Below are 21,279 nucleotides of genomic sequence, written 5' to 3' on the forward strand. Positions count from 1 at the left end.
TGACATAGAATTTATTATCTTTGATGAGTTCTTTCCAAATGACATCGGAGGAAGAAATGAGTCAAAACTACTAGCTTTAGTTAACATTTTGAACCCAAATGTCGCATTTAAAATTTAGTATACGTAAAGAGAATTGACATATAAAATGCTGTGGTGAAAATACCGTGGAATATTTCCATCATTCGGGGATAGGGCGGGCTTTCTAAGCATCAAACCTAAGGCATAAGGCATAAAGGAAGGGATTACTGGATCTGACCACATTAAAAATATGAAATTCATGGAGGACAAAAATCAGCATTAGGGATCTTAAAAGGAATAAGCCAAACTAGAGAAAGGTCTTGCCATCAGACACAACAGTATGAATATAATTAATATAGCTAATGGGCTTTTAAAAATCAACAATGAAGTATGGAACCCCACCACAGAAAAATGGGCTGAGGACTTGAAGAAATCAGTAATTCATTGAAGAAAACCTGAATAGCCATGAAACATGTGGGCAAAATGTTTTAATGTGATTTTTTAAAAAAAAAATGCAAATTAAAATGGCACTATAATGCTATTTCTCATCTATTTACCTGGTAAGATTATTAAAAGTATTATAGTGTAGGTCAGAGTGTGGGGAAAATAGAAAATTTATGCATAAGAAGTGGGCCTGCAAAATGTTTTCATTTTCTATCTAGAGGAATAATTTGGTAATACCAAAGAAGCTTAAAAAACATAGTGCACAAATTCTAGTTCTTCAATTTTGATCTTAAGGAAGCAAGTATGTGTGCAGTTTTAGCCACCCATGTGTTAATCAGAGATAGTTAAAATAACAGAAGACAGGAAAGAACATATTGACCTAACAAGTGTGATTCCATTTTTGAAATATATTTATAAATGCGTGGTTATCTTTGGTTAGCGAGGATATGCATGATTTTCATCTTTTAATTTATCTGAATTATTTATTCTTCAATAAATACCATTAAGATGTATGTGCATTTGTACAGAAGCACATATGTTGTTAGAATTTATTACCATTTTATTAGTGAGTTCGTTTTATTCACAATTTTTATTTTGTAAGTGATCTTGGTAGGTTGTTTTTGTGTTTGCGCTATCTTCATTAGGTTTGGTAACAAGGTTAAGCCAATTTCATAAAATGAATTGGGTTGCTTTCATTCTATTTCTGTGACTGGAACACTTTAAATAGCAGAGGAATTAATCTGTTCCTTGAATCTCTTAAATAGCTCCCCATAAAACTGTCTGGGCCTGATTACTTCGGGGAGTGTTATTCTGTGACAATGTTTTCAATTTCTTTAGTGGTCCTGGTCTACTCATTCTTGTTACTTTTGAAACATCTGTAGCAATTTCTCTTCCACCCCCCCTCCCCCCCAAAACAGAGCTTATTTTTAAATAAGTAAATATAAAATTGCCCATGCTCTCATAGTTAATTTTGCACCTCTGATTAAATCCATTTTTCTCATGCCCAAGGTTGTGTCTCCGTCTTGCTTCTTTCCCCTTTAGATATATTCGCTTTATCTGTTTCTTAAAATAACCTGCTCTAAGATGAATTCATCAATTACTTCATTAATTCCAGTGCCGTCTGGTCCACAGGTGTCTGTGGAAGAGCCCAAGGTGAGCGGCAATAGGCAGCTAGGTAAAGTGCTTCTCAGGTTGGTGGAAAAGGTAAAGAGGACAATGGGAAAATGTATAAAGCCTGTTAATGTGTAGGCTAGAGTTGGCCACTGCACTTCCCCCCCACCTGCCATTGGCCAAATCCGTCACACACAGTCAAGTCGAAAGTTACTAGGTAGGAAAATACATTCGGCCCATGATAAAACTCTGGCAAGGGTACAGAGCCAAGAAAGCTGAAACGTTGGAGCTGAAACTGCCCAAAGATGGGAACATCTGTCACCTTGTTTAAGAGAATCTTTAGGGCACCTGGGTGGCTCAGTCAGTTAAGCACCTGCCTTCGGCTCAGGTCATGATCCCAGGGCACTGGGATGGAGCCCCACATTCGGTTCCCTGCTCAGGGGGAGTCTGCTTCTCCCTCTGCCCCTCCCCCTGATTTTGTTCCCTCTCTCACCGTGTGTCTCTGTCCAATAAATCTTAAAAAAAAAAAAAAGCATCTTTAGACTCACATGGTGTAAATTTTATAGCAGTAGGTATAAAGGTGATTGGAATCGGAAAAGGATAAGTAATACTTGGTCATTGCTGGTCGTAAGGTGGACTGAAAAGAGGAGGGGGGGGGACCAATCTGCTCAAGAGTGACAACCATCACTCTGTGCATATTCTATGTCCAAAGAGAATTGTATGATTGATCTTGACCTCCTTGGGAAGGTGAAGTGTAATCCCCTTTCATAGGTACAGGCAGTGACCTTTTGAGCCATAATCAAATTGCATATGCGTCATCGCCGTTTCCTCTCCCTCTCTCCCCTTCCCCTCCCCTATCATCATCCTCAACACCTCACACCCCGGGAATTTTTTATCTACAAAAGGCAGGATGGTGTGTTCTTCAAACTTCAACCATTTTTGGTATAGACTATTAAAGGTCCAAAGCCTGGATTCCTGAAACTCAAAATCGCTTTTCTTTACAAAGTCTATTCTCACGCGTGTTTCTGAAACCTGCTTTGAGGGATCTGATGAGCAGACCTGACACCCCTTTCTCTTTTTTCTGCCCTGTCATCCCGTCCCTGGGTAGGAAGGACAAAAACATGAGCTGCTTCCCGAGGGGAGGAAAAGTTCATAGAACAGGAAATATGTAAGGAAGCCACCCGTTAGTAAAATACACCCGGGCAGGATAGGCTGTGTTTGTGGACAAGTAGAAAGTTCCCTTTTAGAACTGAAATGTCCCCAGGTTGAAGACAGGGACTGGCATAATTTTGGAATTGTCTTACAGAGTTTCCTAATACTACTGTTGTCCAAAAGAACTTTCTTTCTTTTCTTTCTTTCTTTCTTTTTTTTTTTTTTTTAAGATTTTAATTATTTATTTGAGAGAGAGACAGAGACACAAAGAGGGAACAGGAGCCAGGTGGAGAGGGCTCCCCACTGAGCAGGGAGCCTGACGCAGGACTCGAACCCAGGACCCTGGGATCATGACCTGAGCTGAAGGCAGAGGCTTAAGCGACTGAACCACTTAAGCACTCCCCCAATAGAACTTTCTGAGAGGATAGGAATATTCTATGTTGGACTGTCTGATACAGCCCGTGTGGCTATTAGGCACTTAGGACGTGGCGAGGATGACTGAGGAACTACATTTTTAATTTCATCTAATTTTAATTAATTTAAATTTCAATAGCTGCATGTGATCAGTGGCTACTCTCTTGGACAGCGCAGTTCTAGATGTCAGCAGAGATAGTGTTGCTCAAAGTCATCCAGTGACTCTTAATATCTCTTTTATTTATACATTTAAAAACCATGCTGTGCCTTGGTTGCTAAAAATATCTCAAAGTGGCAATAATTTCAGTGTGTATAGAAATGATATTGACATTAGAAGCATAGCACAGTTGGTTAAGAGCAAATCATGCCTTCACTTATTAATTGGCTAGAGCTGCCTGACCTAATAAGCGGAGGCTAAATTCACAATTAATTAAAGATCTCATGTTCATTCAGCCAAGACTTGCCTCAAACCATCTTTTGTGCAGCAAGCTAGCAAGATACTGCGAAGCATATTTAGGACATCTTGCAACTATAATCAACATATGCAAAATATACCGTTGCAAAAAAGTTCTTTGATTTATCAGACTAGTAAGTCTGTCAGAGGAATGGCATTCTGCTCTATTCTGATTATAATCATATTTGTAGTAAACAACTATGAACCCACGTACTACATAGAAATGCATGTTATTTAATTAGTGTTAATTTACAAACACTTCTCTATCTTTGCTATCTACTGGACAGTATTATTTCTTTATTAGAGATGGGAAAACTTAGAGACATTATGCAATTCCCCCCCCAAAGGTTATATAATTGGTATTTGGAAATCTAATATTCGAACTCCTATCTGATCCAAAGCCCCTACCACAGGGACCCTGGTCTTACTTGACAGGTGGACGATAAAACCTAATTGCGGTCAGCTGTCTTTTCCTAAGGATGGAGCCTGCACAAGGAAATTCAGGACCCTTTTCAAGGAGCCAACAGATGCCAATGGGAAACTGCTGTGTAGAAGGCTCCAGGCCTGCCACAGCTGATGCCCCTTGGTCCCCTGTGACCAGCTGTGAGACTGCCATACAAGAAAGTTGTCCCAGTCAAGCTGGTTCCATAGGCACGGAAACACTGTTATTATACCCTTCTTCCATTCTGGCTCCTGGTTACCTCTTGGGTTTGGTAAAAATTAAGGGTGACACTTCTGGGATGCATGCTATGCTCCGTCAGGCCCTGGGACGGAAAGCTTAACTGGGCACCTCCGCAATTACCAGGTGGCTTTGGGCAACTTTACGAGCCCCTTGCCGCCTGCACAAATCTCCTTCCTGCGAATTCAAAACTGCAGTGCCTCACATTCACTTAAAATACAATGAAAGACAGATGCTCACTTTCCTTCTTTGCTGTTGTAGTCGCGGTTCCACTTTGCTATTTTTAAAGCAGTGAAACCTTTCCCTCCCTGGAGTGCCACAGTGCAAAGCACCGGCCTCCCCCCGCGCGCCGGCCTCCGCGCCCCCGCCGGCCTCCGCTCCCCCGCCGGCCTCCGCCCCCCGCCGGCCCCCACCTCCGCGCGCCTCGGTCCTGGCAAACTTCGCACGCGGAAAGGTGGGCAGCGGCGCAGGACTACAAGTCCCAGAATGCACGGCGCCCGCCGCACAGGCGCAGCGGGGACCACCCGGCCAGCCGGCCAGGAGCCTGCGGAGACTCCCGGGTCCCCGCGCCGGAGAGGGGCTGGGGGCAGGCGGCCGGGCGGACCTGGCCGGCGCCGAGGGCGGCCGCGGGCGTCCCCATGCAGGCGCGGCGGCGCGCGTGAGGAGGATGCGGCAGCGGGCGCCGCGGCGGGCGGAGGAGTAGGCGGCGGTGCCCAGGGGAGGGAGCCGCGCGCGGGCCAGACGGCTCCCGGAGGCTCCGCAGTGCCGCCGCCGTCGCCCGGGAGGCTCCGCGCGGGAGCCATGTAACCCGCGGCGGGCTCCGGACTGCTCCGTCCTCGCCCAGCTCCCGGGCCAGCGCGGCAGCGGGGCCACGATGAAGAAGCAGTTCAATCGCATGCGCCAGCTGGCCAACCAGACGGTGGGCAGGTAGGTCCCCCGGTGCGCGCCCGCGAGCCTGCGGCCGCCGGGGCGCGCAGGTGATGGAGCCCGCCCGGCCGCCCGGCCTCCCTGCCCTCCGCCTTCCCTCGCTCCGCTGCCTGCCGGCCCCTGCGGCGGCCCCTCCGGGACGGCTCGCGGGCGCGACCCCTCCTCTCGGAACTTCCCAGCCCTGCGAGCCCTTCCCTGGCTCTGCCCGCTGCGCCCGGGCTCCGGTTGCCAAGCGCAGAGTGTGACGCATCCTTTACCTGCGTCCCCAGCTGCCCCTTCACCCCGTCCTCCCTGCCTTCGCCCGGGACTCCCCTCTTCCCCCACCCGGCCGCCGAGCGTCCTGGAAACAGGTGTTTGCTCTGACGGTGCCGAACGCTGCCGACCCGCAGTGGCTCTCGCAGACCCCGTCCCCTGCGCCGAGTTCAGGCTTCCCCGGGGGTCCGGGGCGAAGTGTGGGGCCTGGTCGGCTTGGCAGCGCGGAGCCTGCCCCTCCCGCCGTGTTTGTGTACTGGGACTAGGGCTGTACGAGATTCTGGATCTTGGCCGGGTTTCTTAAGGCGATAGGTGTTGGGGAGGGGTTCGGGAAGGGGGAGGGGGGACGGGAAGGTGCCGGTGGAATGGCGCTGCGCTCGGCTCGGTCCTGAGACTGATTTCAGTAGAGGGAGGGAGGCTGCAGGAAGGGAGGTCCGGCTCCTCTGGAAGATGAGATAAGCAGAGGACCTCAGCCAGGTAGGGGAGGGCAAAGAGAGGCCCTATGGTCGGTCTGGCAGAGCCGGGTCCTAGGAAGCTGCAGGACCCAGCCTGCTGTCTCCGCCGCGAAAATGGGCTACATCTGGGCTAGTGTCTCCAGGAGCCTCTCCGCAGGGTGCCAACATCTATTAACGTTACATAAGGATTCTGGTGGGTCTCCTCCGAAGCCAGACATGCTGTGAACACAGGGGGGTTAGGCAGAGGGGATTTTTCATGGAACTTCTGCTCCTGGGGAGGGATTTCCCGTGCTGCTGTGTGGCGGAGGAATGGAGGTGTGCAGCTCTCGAGCGAAGTGGAAAGCCGAGAACCCAGCCTTGGGTTCAGTTCAAGTGCGGGCTTCACTCATGGAGGGCTCTCCACTAGGTTTTCGCGGAAACCAAATACCTTTCTTGGGTGGGAAGTGGAGCCTGAGCTGGCATCTGGTAGGGTGGGGGTGGGGACATCCCTGGGGAACGGGGCACCAGCAACTCCCAGGTAAGCATACTGCCCTAATTCCGGTGGGCATCCGAGGGCAGGAGATGCGCTGGCTTCTTCTGCTTCCAGGGACTCCAGATGGTTTCCAAGTAACAATGTCTAAAATTGACTTGGATTCATTTCCCTTTCCCAAACACATGGGCTTTCACATGAGGGAGAATTTATGAATAGCAGAGTCAGATTAGCCCAGATTTCTGGCATGGTATCGCCACAGATAGAACCTCACATGGGCTGCTTTTTGATGTTTCGGACACTGAAATAGTGTTTTCCCGTTTTGGTCGTTTAGCAGGTGACCGTCGAGCTGACCTGTCTTGAATATCTTGATTTCTGCATCACGCTGGGGGCTGGGAGCAGGCATGACATCAGGGCAACTAAGCGATCAGGAGCACCCCCCCCCAAACCATAAACTGGGGTTGCTGGTCCAGCTTGGTCTTGTGGTTTCAGGTCAGTGTTCGAATGGAAATATGAGCTAGGTGTGCAGGCTTTCTGATGTCCTCTTTCCAGGACTTTTTCAAAGTGCAGAGATTTATAAGCTTAGGCTTAGAACCTTTTATTTATTTATTTATTTATTTATTAACCCTCATCCACTGAGGGAAGGACGCAGGAGGAGGGGAAGCTGGGTTTCAGAATAAGTGAGCTTATTTGAAAGCCCCTTCTTGGAAGTCCGAGCAGCCGGTCACCAAGAGGTCCTTTCCGCTTGTTGGTCAGGATGCTGGTGGATGCTGGCCGGTGGATAAATGCTGTCTTTATCAGACAGCAAAGTGAGGGGCGGTTCACCACTGTGTCTCACTAATAAGTGTTCATTTTGATGACCTTTAGAGTAGATGTCTTAAACAAAAATCAGTTCATGTTTCTTTGCTGCTTAAGACTTTCCAGTGGCATCTCCTTGCAATTAGCGTCCCAGATCTTTCCAGGGACCTGTCAGACCTTACCGACTTGCCTCCTCCTTGTCTTTCCACTCACAGTTTGTTCTTCCTGGTTTTCATTCACTGTGGTCCCACCACAGTGACCTTCCTTGCTCCAAACAACCCAAGTTCATTTCCATCTGGGGGCTTTGCTCTTGCCTTTTTCTCCCCTTGGGCTGCCCGTACACCTCTTCCTCATCATTCAACTCTTAGCTCAGAGGCCTTCGAGAGGCAGCCCTCCGCCATTCCCTGTCCTCATCCTGTTCAAGTTTGTCACCGTGCCCCTTGCTCTGAAATGCTCATAGCTTTCATCTTTTGTTTTCTTGTCTGCTTGCAATAGAATGTATCGATCACCAGTGCATGGCGCCTATAACCCAGTGCCTTGTAGACAGTTGACGCTTAATTTATGCTTATTGACAAGATTAGAACTGCTTCCTGTAGAGTCCACACCGGTAAATGAAAGGGGGCAGCATTCACTTTGACTTCCTGAGACTGCATGAGGCAGGAGTTCGGCATGGTTTCTTAATTTTTTGAATCAGTAGAAGCCATCGGATTGAATGTTTGGAAGTGGTAATTGCTTTATGGAGTTGGATTCTTGTCCTTGGGTGTCTGGGAAGTGATGACTTTCCTGTCTTTGAGGGAAAACAAGCAATAGGCGTGAGGGTCACTTTTCCCCATGGCTCTTTATCCACTTGCCTTTCGAAAGTTGTAGGTTCTGGAGTTCTGAATCTGGAACTGCTCGTGCCTGGCTCTAATCACTTGAACAAAGTAGGGGTATCTGTGCTTCAAGGTCCTGTATGGAGTTACTAGTATTTCCCCCCCGAAGTGCTCACATCTGAGTAGAGAGGACATCAGTGCCTGTGTAGGGAGGTTATAAAATGCATTGCCTTTAATTGAGAAGAGCTTCCTCTCCTGGGTGTGCTTCTCCAGTCCCTGAACAGGTTCCTTCTGCTTTCAGTTTTCCACTTTCACTGTCTTCATTTCACTCCGTCCTTCAGGAAGTGTTCCCTGGCCCCCATGTGCCTTGTACCATATTTCACACTAGGAAATGCTGAATCAAGAGTAGATGTAGGCATTTTTGGACAAATGCTCTCCTCCCTACTGGGTGACATGCGCTATGATATGCAGACACTCATATGTTCATCCATTTCTTTATTCATTCAGTAAATATTGAATGTCTGCTATGTGCCAGGCACTGCTGGAGTCAAGAAACATTACAGTGCAGGGACACAAAATCCCCTTTCTCTTGGAATCTGTATTCTAAAGGCATACTTTTTAAGTTGTACCACAGTTTTTATCTTGTTTATTTTTCCCTCTAGACTTCAAGTTTGTTGAGGGCAGGGACAGCTAACTGCTCTAATGCCTGGCATAGAGTAGTTTCTCTGAAATTCTTTGACATCTGAATGAATAAGGGAGCCAAAGGTCCAGGTGTTGTGGATCGGGAAATTGTGCAAAGCGGTTCAGAGGCGGGAGAAATTCCTGTCACGTTGTGATGGAGTGGATGCCCAGAGGAGTGGACAGCAGCTGCACTGTGGGCTTTGGAAAGACGGGGCAGGTTTTAAGAGGTGGGCAGGGATCAGTTCATGCCTGATTTATATGCCATTTTGTACCTTCAGGGGCATCTGTTGGTTGCTGGGGTGAGAAGCACCCTGAAAGGCATAGTGTTTTTCTTGGAAGTTGCAGGGGTTTGTGTTGGGTGGAAAAAAGCCCCGAGCAGAAATTTAGAGACCCCCTCACTGCAAGAGACAAGAGAAGTTAAACGGGGGGTGGGGGGTATGGATGTTCAAGAGCAGGGCAGTCGGGCAGGTTGAATTATTTGGTGTTGGAGGCTCCGAGCTGGGAGCCTCTCTCGAGCCCCACTTCCCATTCCTAGACTGCTCAGCCGGCAGCCCTGAGTGGGCTTGGTTTCTGGTGCACAGCCTGGCCGAGCGTCTTTGCCGCTGTGCAGCTTCTGGGACAGAGCTGCAGCAGCCAGGCATGCCGAGCTGGACCCTCAGAGACAGAGCCTGTAGGTCACAACAGCCAAGCCAGGGAGCATCCGTTCCTTGAAGGCTTCTCTGAGACACACGGCCTTGCCCATCAGCACACCTCCTAAGAGCCATGACCCAATCAGTAGGACATTGGGGGCAGAGTCAGAACCAATTCTAAATGAGTCATCATACGGCTTCGTTCCCCCCTATTCTGTGTGTCCTGGGAGTCAGACCTGTCAGACCAATGCAGGCATGGTCACATCTTCCTTTTGGCCCCACAGGGCTGGACAGACCCACACTGGTCCCCCAAGGAGCACTGTGCACATTTATTACGTCTCCGAGCAAAGTTTTTCCATTTGAGTTTTATGGAAGCGCGTGTCTTGCCACCTGCTCTGGTGTATAGATGTGAGATAACAGAATGTACTCACCAATTGATGAACAGGCTAGCAAATCTGGAGAGAATATTTTTTTTGCCTGCATCTTCTGAGCTCCTTACTGTGCAGATCTGGGCGGCTCTCAGCAATCCGTGTGAGGCTGCCTGGGCATTCCTGCAGAATGCTGTTATCCCAGACCTGCAAGTCATTGCCACAGAGCCGTTCTCTTAATGACTTCCCTCCTGCTTCACCCTCACCAAGGAAATGTATCAATCTTCATTAGTATTTTCCATGATGGGTGATAAGGACCACTTTTTTTTTCTTTTGCCTCTAGAGAAAGTGAGTTAGCCGCCATGTGAGTAAAACAGTAATTTGGGGTTGTTCCTTTTCGAGGGGATTAGTAGGCATCCCTTTTATTAATAATGAACAGTTGATTTCAAATGCTATATTGATAACGACAGCAAATAATAAAATTGTGCTTCAGCTCTGCGTGGAGTCAGGTATAGTTCAGAGAGAAGGTTGTGGGGAGAGGGAGGAGAGCAAGGGGCTCTCCCGCCAGGAGCTGGGCGTCTCAGTCGGCTGGCAACGGGGACCCCACCGGCCCTGGGAAGCGCGTGGCCATCTAGCAATTTAAAACTATCCTTTCTGTCCGGGAAGCAGATGTTTTTGCTTTCATTTTCCAACTTCAGAGTTTATTTTTAGAGTAAATGTTTATTTTCCCACAGAATTCAATTTACTTTTTTTAACTCTCTTTCTGGTTACATAAATGATATTTGTTTATGGTAGGAAAGTTATAAACTTATAGATGGGCAAGGAGGAAAAACATGACCAGTAATCTCACTACCTGGGGGCCACATTTACTCTTTTGGATATCATTTTCTAAGTTTTTAATAGGCATGTACTCTTAGATAGAGACCATACCCTGTATATTCTTTTGCAATTGGCTTCATTCCCTTGTGAGTTACATCTTGAATGTTGCCTCATGTCAAAAACTATGTATCAGCAACTATGTATCTATAGTATTCTTTTTCAAGGGTATGTAATATTCCAGTGTTGTCGGTCAATTTCCTTTTGCTAATCACGTAGCAAGTACTTTTCATTGGTTTGCTTTCCCAGCTTGAACTCTTAGAAGTAGAATTTCTGGGTCAAAGAGCATGTGAGTTTTTAAGACCACATGAATGTATATTTTATACACACACACAGACACGTTTTATATTTACCTCCTCAGCAGAATTGCCAATTTCTTCCCCTTAACCCTCTTAGGAAGTAATATCACAACTTTGTTAATGCACAAATGAAAAACTTCTCTTTGCTTCTCTTTCAGTTTCCAGTGACGTAGAGCATTTTTTGAATTGGCTGGGCATTTCTTTCCTTTTCTGAATTGCCTGCCTATGTCTTGCCCTTTTTTCAAAAGTCCTGTCATAATAGCTTTCCTATTGATTTTTAGGTAATTTTTAAAAAAGATTTTATTTATTTACTTGATAGAGAGATCATAAGTAGGCAGAGAGGCAGGCAGAGAGAGAGGAGGAAGCAGGCTCCCTGCTGAGCAGAGCCCGACGTGGGGCTTGATCCCAGGACCCTGAGATCATGACCTGAGCCGAAGGCAGATGATTAACTCACTGAGCCACCCAGGTGCCCCTAGGTAATTTTTAATATATTCAGCATATATGTGCTTTGTCACAGGACCACCCATCTCCCTGTAGTTTCTTTTTGCCTTCTATATTTTGTCTCTTATAATATTTTATGATTTGAAGCCTATCAATTTATGGTTTATGCTTAAATATTATGCTTAGGAATGTTTTCCCCAGCCTGAGGTTATGTCAATATTCATACATTTTCAGTACCATTTATATAATTTAATTTACCATCAGACTTTAAATTCATCCATTATTAATTTTGGTGAATGACATGACTAGGGTATCTCACATGTAGTTTTTCTTTAAAAAAAAATAGTAGGTGCACCTGGGTGGCTCAGTCAGTTGAGCGTGTGACTCTTGATTCGGGCTCAGGTCAGAATCTCAGGGTCATGGGATCAAGCCCCATGTAAGGTTCCGTGCTCAGTGGGGGGGGTCTGCTTGGGATTCTCTCTCTGCCCCTCCCTCCTGTTCATGCATGCAGTCTCTCAAATGAATAAATAAAATTTTAAAACCCAGGTCGTTACCTTACTATCGAATTGAATAATGTACTTCAATCCCACTGTTTCGAGAGGTCATCATGTACTAAAAGATTTCACCCACTTGGATCTGTTTCTAGGATTTCTGATTTGTCCTCTTGACTTGTCAGTTAGCAGGACTGAGATTAGCCCACCTGCCCAGGTGAATTGCTGTGGGTTGATGTCCCTTGCCTTGGGTGGGTGGAGCAGTGAGGTTGGTCCGGTTCCCACATCTCAGCTGCATCCAGAGCAACTCCTTGGCTTGGCCATCAGAACTCAACGGCTTTGCCTGTGGATCTTGCTGTGCCTTTACCACAGCCAGTCTACACATTATTCCCTTATAAATTAGAATTGCTAAGGTTTCCTTGGCTTTGCTTATCTGTTTATTTTTTTCTCAGCATTTTTATAAGTGAATATATTAAGACGGAGGAGATTGACAAGTTTACGCTAGCGAGTATGCTGAGACTTCTTCCCGTGTGGGACTAGGGTATGCTTATGCAAGTCTGTTTATGAGCCGATAAAATAGTGTTTGTTTAAGTCTTGCACAGTTTTGCTTTTGTTTTTAGGTAATTTGTCATTGCCACTACTCTTGCCTTAATGATTGGAAACTTTTATTTTTTTACTCTTTATTTTTTACTCTTTATTGGTGGAATGTAAGAAAGTTATTTTTTTTAACTCTTTATTGGTGGAATATAAGAAAGTTATTGATGTTTTTGTAATTGTTTTAACAACCACTGTCTTAAACAATTTCATTACAGGGGCACCTGGGTGGCTCAGTGGGTTAAGACCTCTGCCTTCAGCTCAGGTCATGGTCCCAGGGTCCTGGGATCAAGCCCTGCTTTGGGCTCTCTGCTCGGCGGGGAGCCTGCTTCCTCCTCTCTCTCTCTCTCTCTGCCTACTTGTGATCTCTGTCAAATAAATAAAGTCTTTAAAAAAAAAAAAGAAGGAAAAAAACCCAATCTCATTACTTTAGCTAATTAATTAATTAATTATGTTATGTTAGTCACCGTACGGTATGTCATTAGTTTTTGATGTAGTGTTCCAAGATTCGTTGTTTCCATTTAACACCCAGTGCTCCATCTAATACGTGCCCTCCTTAATACCCATCACCAGGTTAACCCATCCCCCCACCCCACATCCCCTCTAAAACCCTAAAGCGCTGGAACAAACAATCCTAAAATTTGTATGGAACTAGAAAAGACCCCGAATTGCCAAGGAAATGTTGAAAAAGAAAAAGCTGGGTGCATCACGTTGTCTGATTTCAAGCTCTGTTACAAAGCTGTGATCACCAAGACAGCATGGTTCTGGCACAAAAACAGACACATAGACCAATGGAACAGAATAGAGAGCCCAGATATGAGCCTTCAACTCTATGGTTAAATAATCTTCGACAAAGCAGGAAAAAATATCCAGTGGAAAAAAGACAGTTCCTTCAATAAATGGTGCTGGGAAAATAGGACAGCTATATATGGAAGGACTCATTACTTTTAAATACTTTTTTACAGAAATTGAGGCTATCAACTTTTCCAGGTAGACATTTATATTTTCTGCAAATAATCTTTTTGCTTCTTCCTTGCCAGTGTATATACTTATTTTATTTTCTTGTCTAATTGCATTGTCTAGGACTTACAGAACAGTGTTAAGATATTGGGGCAATAAGTCAGCTTCCATATCTTTACTCTTCTTCATAGAAATGCATAATAAGTGGCTCAAGAGATTTTGTTTTTTAATCACATTACGTATTACATAATTTTATTATTTTACTCTGGGTTTTTCTTTGGTGCCAAAGTTAATCTTGATTAAATGTATTCTCATGTTCTTAAAGATCATCATATCTTTTCCCTTCAGCTAATATAGTTTTTAATTTATGCTATAAATATTTATTGAGCACTTACTATGTTCCAGACATTGTTTTCATTGCTTTCACTAGGAATACACCAATGATAGAATTCTTACCCATGAGGAACTTGTGTTTTCTGAGTTTGACCCCTCTACAGATGACCCCCCAAGACAGCTCTCCTGGTCTTCCTGCAGTCGATCTGATTTGACTAAGGTTTGTTAATTTTTAAAAATACTGCTAGATTTAATTTGTTGTTGTTTTATTGAGGATTTTAACATTCCGTATTCATAAATGAGAACATCTGAATTTTTTTCTTTTGCTACACCTGCCACATTTTGATAACCTTGTGAAATGAATTGCCCACTTCTTTCTGTTTCTGTGCAGTGAGTTTAGGAATTAACATGTTCATTGAAGGTTGGAAACAACTTTTCCAGGACATTTTTGGAGGTAGATCTTTGACAGTTTTCCCAATTTCTACATCAGACTATTTACGTTTTCTGTCTTTTCCTGAGTCATTTTTAGTAACATAGTTTATAGGAAGGCATTCATTTCATTTTGCTTTTAAAATTTAATGGAATCTTCTCCAAGTATAGAATTGTGGCTCTTAATCTGTACTTCTTTCTCTTTCTTCACGCTAACCAGCTTTGCCAGGGGCTTTACTCTTCTCCACATCCCACAGAATCAGCTCTTAGGTTTAATCTTTTTCTTTTTTCTTTTTTTTTTTAAATTTCCTTCTCATTAGCTCCTGCTCAATGTTTTCTTCTTCTGTTCTTCTTCAAAATTTTTCATAAATTTTGCCTTTTAAAATATTTTTTCCTCTTGATTTCCTTGGGCTGACTGTGTTCTTGAACTAGTCTGTAGTCTTCTGTGTTGTATTCGGGTAAGTTAGGTTCTGCTCTGGTAACGTGTGAACTCTGGAACCTTAGTGGCTAAGCATTGCAGAAGTTTATTTTAAGTTCACATGTAATATGAGTGTGGGGACTTCCAAGGACCGCTTTCCTCCATGTATGATTTAGGGATCCAGTCTGCATCCATCCCTCTACCAGGTCTGCACCTCCCTCATCTCAATATGTGGCCTCCAGTCACTGCTACTGGCTCTTAAATGCCTGGGCCTGGAATTTACAAATGTCACCTGTGCTCATGTTTCATTGGCTAGAACTAGTCACAAAGCCCCCTTGGGTTATTACAGGAGATGGGGCCCTCTACCATGGCTCTATAACCAGGAATATAGTCTCTTTCCTCTCCCACTGCCCATCTTTGAAATCCTTCTTGTTCTCCGGCTCCCCATAGTGCCCTCTGCCCTGCACCCTCCCTAGCTGTGCCTAGGAGAAGGTCATTCTTCGTCAACCATGAATGACTGGAGTTCTTGATTTTCGTTGTCCTTTGTAGGAAACTGAGATCCTTCAGGAGAGCATCTTTAGGATAGCAAACTTATTGCTGTCCACTATTTCTCATGTCAAGATTAATTTTTGATTTTTTTTAAAGCCTTTCTTACAGTGGGGGAGAAGAATAAAGAGGACAGAAATTCTCTCTCATCTTGACACACTGGAATGTCACCTACTTTATGAGATTATTGCCAGGGTTAAATAAGATAATAAATATAATATTCTTAGCATAACCCCTGAGAAATCCTAAGCACTCAATAAATCGTGGGTATTACCACTCTCCCTTGCTGTGCAGCAAGTCTCTTTGACAGGGGACATTCCTTTTGATTTTATTTATAGACCTAAGTACCTGGGAATTACAGCTTGAAATTCATGCCCATTTGTCTTATTTTCCCAAAGTCACAAATGTGAAATAATCTGGAGATATCATTAATGCTCATGGCCTCCTTTATTTAATATCCACGAATAGTTACTGTATTACTTGGGGTGGTCTAGGTTATGTCTTCATGACAGAAACGATCGGGATCACTGCACCTTACAGCCCTGCCTGGTGGGCGCTGAGAGTAGTCCCTCAAGCACCCAGGCTACCATATAGCTCTGTTCTACACCTGCCTGTCTGATAGCAGAGGCAGTAAATGAGGGTGTGGTCCATTACACCCTGGCTCCTGGTGTTTTCTTCTGGAAGTGAGGGTCACTTCTACTCATATTTCATTGGCCAAACTAAATCACCTGGCCACACCTCCCTTGACGTGGGACAGGTAAAGACAGTACTTCATGGACCCGGAAAAACAGAACCACAAAAGCCACAGTGATGTCACCTGTCACCGAGAGCTGGGCTGTATGCTTCATAGGAATGGTGTTTATGGACTCATTGCAGCATCTGCATGAATGGGATGCTAATATTTATAGCCTTATTCTACAGGTGGGGAATGGAGGCTTGAAGTGGTGTCCAGGAATGGGGCAGAGCCAGATTCGGGCTGGGTCCTAAGTAGGTCAGGCGGAGGCAAAGGCTTCCTCTGGTCTTGCTCTCCCTCACAGTGGATCTTTGTGGCTTGGGGGATTTCTGTGGCCTCAGGGTCCTTCCATTTACTTCAGTTCAGGTGGTTTTGCAAATGCTAATTAACTGCTCTTGACTTGAATAAAAATAAAAATGTCACATTCCTTTAAGGTAATGGGTATCTTGCCTGTCCCCTAAACCACAAAGAGCATACAGTGAAATTTCTGCTGGTAGAAAATTCTTCACTTTATTTCCTCACTGCAGTTTCAGAGAAAGGGTAAGAGAAATGCCCTTTGAAAGCAGTTTTCTTTCTTTCTTTCTTTCTTTTTTAAATCTCTGTGCTCGCTGTGGAAAGCAAGCATTGTGGGTACCCACCAAAGCCTTTACAGACTCCTGCATAACGCAGTAAGCCAGGAGACCTTAAAAAATAAGGAATATGCAAAGTAGATAGAGCTTTTAGTTCCTGGTACACATTGTTGTGAGTGCAGAAGTACGTGTATACTCACTCATGGTCATAATTCATAACTGCTCTTTATGGAACGTGCCCCGTGACCGACACTCGGTGTGGTGCTCTCCAGTCAGTCCTGCTTAGTCCTCACATACTCCCGGAGCAGGTTGTGGAGTTCCGCAGCTTTCTGTGGGAGCTGCAGAGTAGGTGCATTGCTGCTGCTGGCTACACTGTTGCGAGTTCAGATTTGCTCCCAGGTGGATGTTACTTAGCAGCCTTCTCTACTGACTACAGCAGGGGAGAAAGCAGAAAACGTTAAATGTAGAGTATCAGTAGAATGATTAATTGTAGCACATTTACACAGTTGTAACAATCTCAGTCTTTTCATAACACTCCAGAAATTTAAGGGCTGGATAGAAATGTTTGTGATAAGAACACAGGATACAGAAGTGCATACAGAGTTGGGATTGCACAGTGTTTAAAAAAAATTGCATAGAAAAGACTGGAAGGAAATCAGGGAAACTGGAGGGCTTAGCATGCGGTATTTTATCTCTGGGCAGGCTTATGAGTGGTTTGATTTCTTGCTGCCAGTATTTTTTTTAAAAATTCCAAATTCTTTAAACATGTATTTTATAAAAATCCTCCCAGGATTCAAAAGGGGGCAAAGGTAAAATGTAGCTGGAATTTCTCATAAGGATGTTTTAAGTTCGGGGCCCTAAAGGTCTAGATAAATATGCTTGAAGTTCTCTTGAGCCTTGGTTTCAAACATGGGAAACTTCTTATCTTTATGCTCTGGAAAGGACATGATGTCAGATCTCATTTTATAAAATAAAACAGTCTGTCATTAGGAGTGATATGCTAATAGCCTTTTCGGGTTGCTAATTCTAAAGACATAGAACATTTTGAAACTTTGTATGACTTGAGCTGAGGACTTCCCATGACAGGTTAGGGTTCTCTGGTTGCAGCCCCAGGAATGGACTTGGGCTTATCCAAGCAGAAGAGGAGATTGGGAAGGATGGGGGTGGTTCACAGAATCGGAATGACCAGGAAGTGTTTCTGGGGCAGAGGACGCCTTCAAAAACTTTGAAGGCACCTGGGTGGCTCAGTGGGTTAAGGCTCTGCCTTCAGCTCAGATCATGGTCTCAGGGTCCTGGGATCAAGCCCCGCACTGGACTCTCTGCTCAGCAGGGAGAGCCTGCATCTCACCACCTCCCCCCGCCCCACCTGCCTCTCTGCCTCCTTGTGATCTCTCTCTCTCTCTCTGTCAACTAAATAAATAAAACCATTTAAAAAAAATTGCTTCCCAATTGTTATTTGTCATTGGATCACTCAGGTGAATCTGTCATGGACGAGCATTCCCTTGGTTTTAGTTCAGAGCATGTAACCTGATCTTCCCTTCCAGGCAATGGGAGGATAAGTTGCTCTCTGAATTTCATGTGCCCAAAGACAGCAGTGGGTGCTGAGGCTGTTCCCAAAAGGAAAATCAAAGGCTTATTCTCAAAGGACCAGGAAAAGGCGATGGCTATCTAGTACACCGAGACATTGACCATCCTCTAGTCAATGACTCAAAGACCATGACTTCATCTCTTGCCAGAGATCTCCAAACAGCCGTGATCTAGAGAACGTGGTTCCTGGTGTTCAGAGACGTCGTTTTCTGCCCCTGCATATCCATTGGGTTACTGTGAAACTGTCTCCAGATTAAATTTACCCATGTCTTCTTTTTCATGTCTGAGTCTTAATTATAGTCCATGTCTCTACCCTTGACTATTGCCGTGGCCTTCATTTGTACTCTTGCCTTGAATCTCTCTCTCTGACTTCCTGCGGAATTGGCCAGACTATATTTTTGAATCCACAGACAGAAGAATGTCCTTTTCCTTTTTTATCAGGTTTTGTTCTGTGGGGTTGGGGCTTGACCACTAGGACTGTGGGAAATGTGACACGCTGTCGGTTCATCTTAGAAATGTACCGGCTGCATTTGTATTTAAGGCTCTGAGAAGTTCTGCAGTGAAGAAGACGGCTGATCATTTGTATCACTTAGGATGCCTTGAATTATAGTAGCAGGTGTCTGTTCAGAGCAGCTTAAAGTATAAGATAACTTTATTTCAGATGATAGGGAGTCCAAAGGTGGGGAAAGTCCAGGGGCCTTGTGATCAGGGCCCCTCCTGTCTTCCATTCCTTTTGCCTTGGCTTTGCCTTCATCTTTGCATTGGTCTTTTCCTCAGGTTGGCTTTCTTTCCTGCTCAGAATACAGCCGTTAGAGGCAGCTGAAGTAATTTGCTTCCATGCTCATAAACCACATAGGAGGCAAGAGAGGTGCTGTGGTCCGAATCTTTGTGGTGAAGGTGGGGCTTCATGAATGGGATTCATGCCCCGATAAGTGGCGGCTCTGCAAAGCTCCTTCATCCCTTCCACCATGAGAACACCAAGGCACGGTGGTGATCCAGAAAACAGCCCCCCTCCCCCAACTAGATCAGCTGGCATCTGGATCTCAGACCTCCAGCCTCCAGAACTGTGAAAAATCAATTCCTGTTGTTTCTAAGCCACCCTGGTCTGCTGGGTTTTGTTAGCGCAGCTTGAACGGACCAAGACGAGAGGAGCAATCCATAGGGTTCCGGTCATGGGAGAGGATAAGGGTCCTTTCCTCCAGTCTGAGCCAGATCATTCCATGTGTGCTGTTGACCATTACCACAGGTTGGAGGGAGGGGAGGCTGATGGGCTACCGGCCTGGGTCTTCGAATTAGTCAGTGGCCGGGGAGGTAGGATTCTGAGGACTGGCTTAGAGTCATTTATGAACCTTTCTGGAGTTGGGGGGAGGGGCGTCCATCTTCTGAGTCGGGCAACCTTCACGGGAGAGGCAAGGAGACGGACACCTCGACAAAGATGAGATTTCTGTTTGGAAGGGAGAAGGAGCGAGACATTCTGGTCAGACTGTCAGCAGTGTCCATGGTCGCTTGTTCGACCCAGCCTCTTGAGTGGGAAGCACATTCTCAATGGTACATGCATTCCTGCAACCAGACTTTGTAGCACTTAATCAGGGGGATTGTTAGTCAAGTTCGAATCTTACTTTGCAAGCATCTTCCTTCACCATCAATCAAGCCTTGCCTCCCCTTCCTGTTTATCAGAACTGCTTAGAGCGTTGGTTCATAGCGTTGTATCAAACTTGGTTATCATAGTATCGTTACAGTGTTGCATACGTCTCTCTATCGTAATCTTGTAGTCCGGGAGCCTGCAGATGCCCAGCCCAGTGTCTGGAATGTGGAAGGGTCTGAAGAACTCTTGTCAACTTCATGCTCATAGCTCATGGGAGATGTCCCCCCGTCCCACCTCTTCCCACTGTAGCTCCTTCCTTTGTGCACCCATGGTGCTGTGGTTGTCCTCTTTTATCCCTTTTTTGCCCTGCTTTGATTTCTAGTCGCTGTTGGTCCTGTGTTCCTCTCTGGACTGGGAGCTGTACTGACGGGGGCTGGGGCTTACTCTTCTGTGTCCTGTCTGTGGTGTCCAAGGTGCTTATCAGGGTGCTGGAAATGAGGTTCAAACAGGTGTCAGGGTGGATTTTTTAAATAAGATTTTATTTATTTGAGAGAGAGCAGGGCAGAAAAGAGAAGGAGCACAAGTGGGGGTGGAGTGGCAGACAGAGGAGTAGCATGCCCCCCGCGGAGCAGAGAGTCCAATGTGGGGTTTGATTTTAGGACCCCGAGATCGTGACCTGAGCCAAAGGCAGATGCTTAACCGACTGAGCCGTCCAGGTGCCCCAGAATGGACTTCTTTTTTCTTTTTTTTTTTTTTTTTAATCACCACAGAATTGACGTTTCCCATGCTAAATATTTAGCTGTGAGCTTATTGTGCCTTGATGATCTCCCAACATTGTATTCTATTAGCAAAAACAGGACCTGGCTTAAGGCTTAGTTCTTATTGTGTTGCCTTCAATTCAGGAATATGATTCTCTAATCATACGTATGAGTAGTGAAGACCAATGGACTTATACGTCCCCTTATCCGTATGCCATTGCGTAGTCACATACGCTGGGAGGAATGTGTAAGGTGTGACAACGTGGTGAGTAAAGGAGCCATTCATCAGGGCACCTGGGTGGCTCAGTCGACTAAGCAGCTGCCCTCAGCTCAGGTCATGATCACCAAGTCCTGGGATCAAGTCCCATGTTGAGCTCCCTGCTTAGCGGGGAGTCTGCTTTACCCTCTCTCTCTCCCTCTGCCCCTGCTGCTTCTCTCTCACTCTCACTCTTGTGTAATCTCTCTCTCTCTCTCAAATAAATAAATAAATAAATAAATAAATAAATAAATAAATAAGTAAGTAAAATCTTTTTTAAAAAGTGGCATTCATAAAACAGGTATCTGTTGACCACCTATGTTACCAGTCGGATCCTTGGGAAGCAGATGCTGAAAAGAACAAGTATGATGTTTGTTAGAAAGCGCTGTTAGCATCAGCACCTGTGGAAGAGACGGAAGTGGGACTACGGGGAGGGAGAAGTTAGGCTGTGCTGTGGACCCAACAAAGGTCTCCACTGGTTCCACAGGGGGTACTCGAGCTTGGGTGTCTCCTCGACATTGTCTTGAGTTGGGGAGAAGGGACTGAGCTCTTACATCTCTGCATCAAACGGTCACTGGAGTTGGGCTTTCCCTGGAAAGCAACATCAAGCGGTAGACAGCCAACCGAGGCTGGTCATCTGGCTGCATTCCTAGCAGCTGGGGAATAAGGTTTTCATTCCTGAAGGGGAGTCTGTTATCTGCTATACATACCTTGTGCCATATCTTATGCTAGAAGCATGAGA

General features: G+C 45.5%; 1 protein-coding gene across 5 annotated transcripts in view; it reads left to right on the top strand.

The window, feature by feature from the left end:
- Positions 1–4,773: 4,773 nt before the first annotated feature.
- Positions 4,774–21,279, top strand: part of ARHGAP44 (Rho GTPase activating protein 44) — a 166,454-nt gene continuing 149,948 nt past the window's right edge. For all 5 annotated transcript variants that reach the window (XM_032319593.1, XM_032319597.1, XM_032319594.1 and 2 more), the window contains exon 1: positions 4,774–5,198. In XM_032319593.1, the coding sequence (XP_032175484.1) occupies positions 5,146–5,198 (53 nt within the window). In that variant the 5' untranslated portion in view covers positions 4,774–5,145. The remainder of the gene's footprint in view (positions 5,199–21,279) is intronic.

This window comes from Mustela erminea, chromosome 18 (genome assembly GCF_009829155.1).
Source record: "Mustela erminea isolate mMusErm1 chromosome 18, mMusErm1.Pri, whole genome shotgun sequence".
Taxonomy (NCBI): domain Eukaryota; kingdom Metazoa; phylum Chordata; class Mammalia; order Carnivora; family Mustelidae; genus Mustela; species Mustela erminea.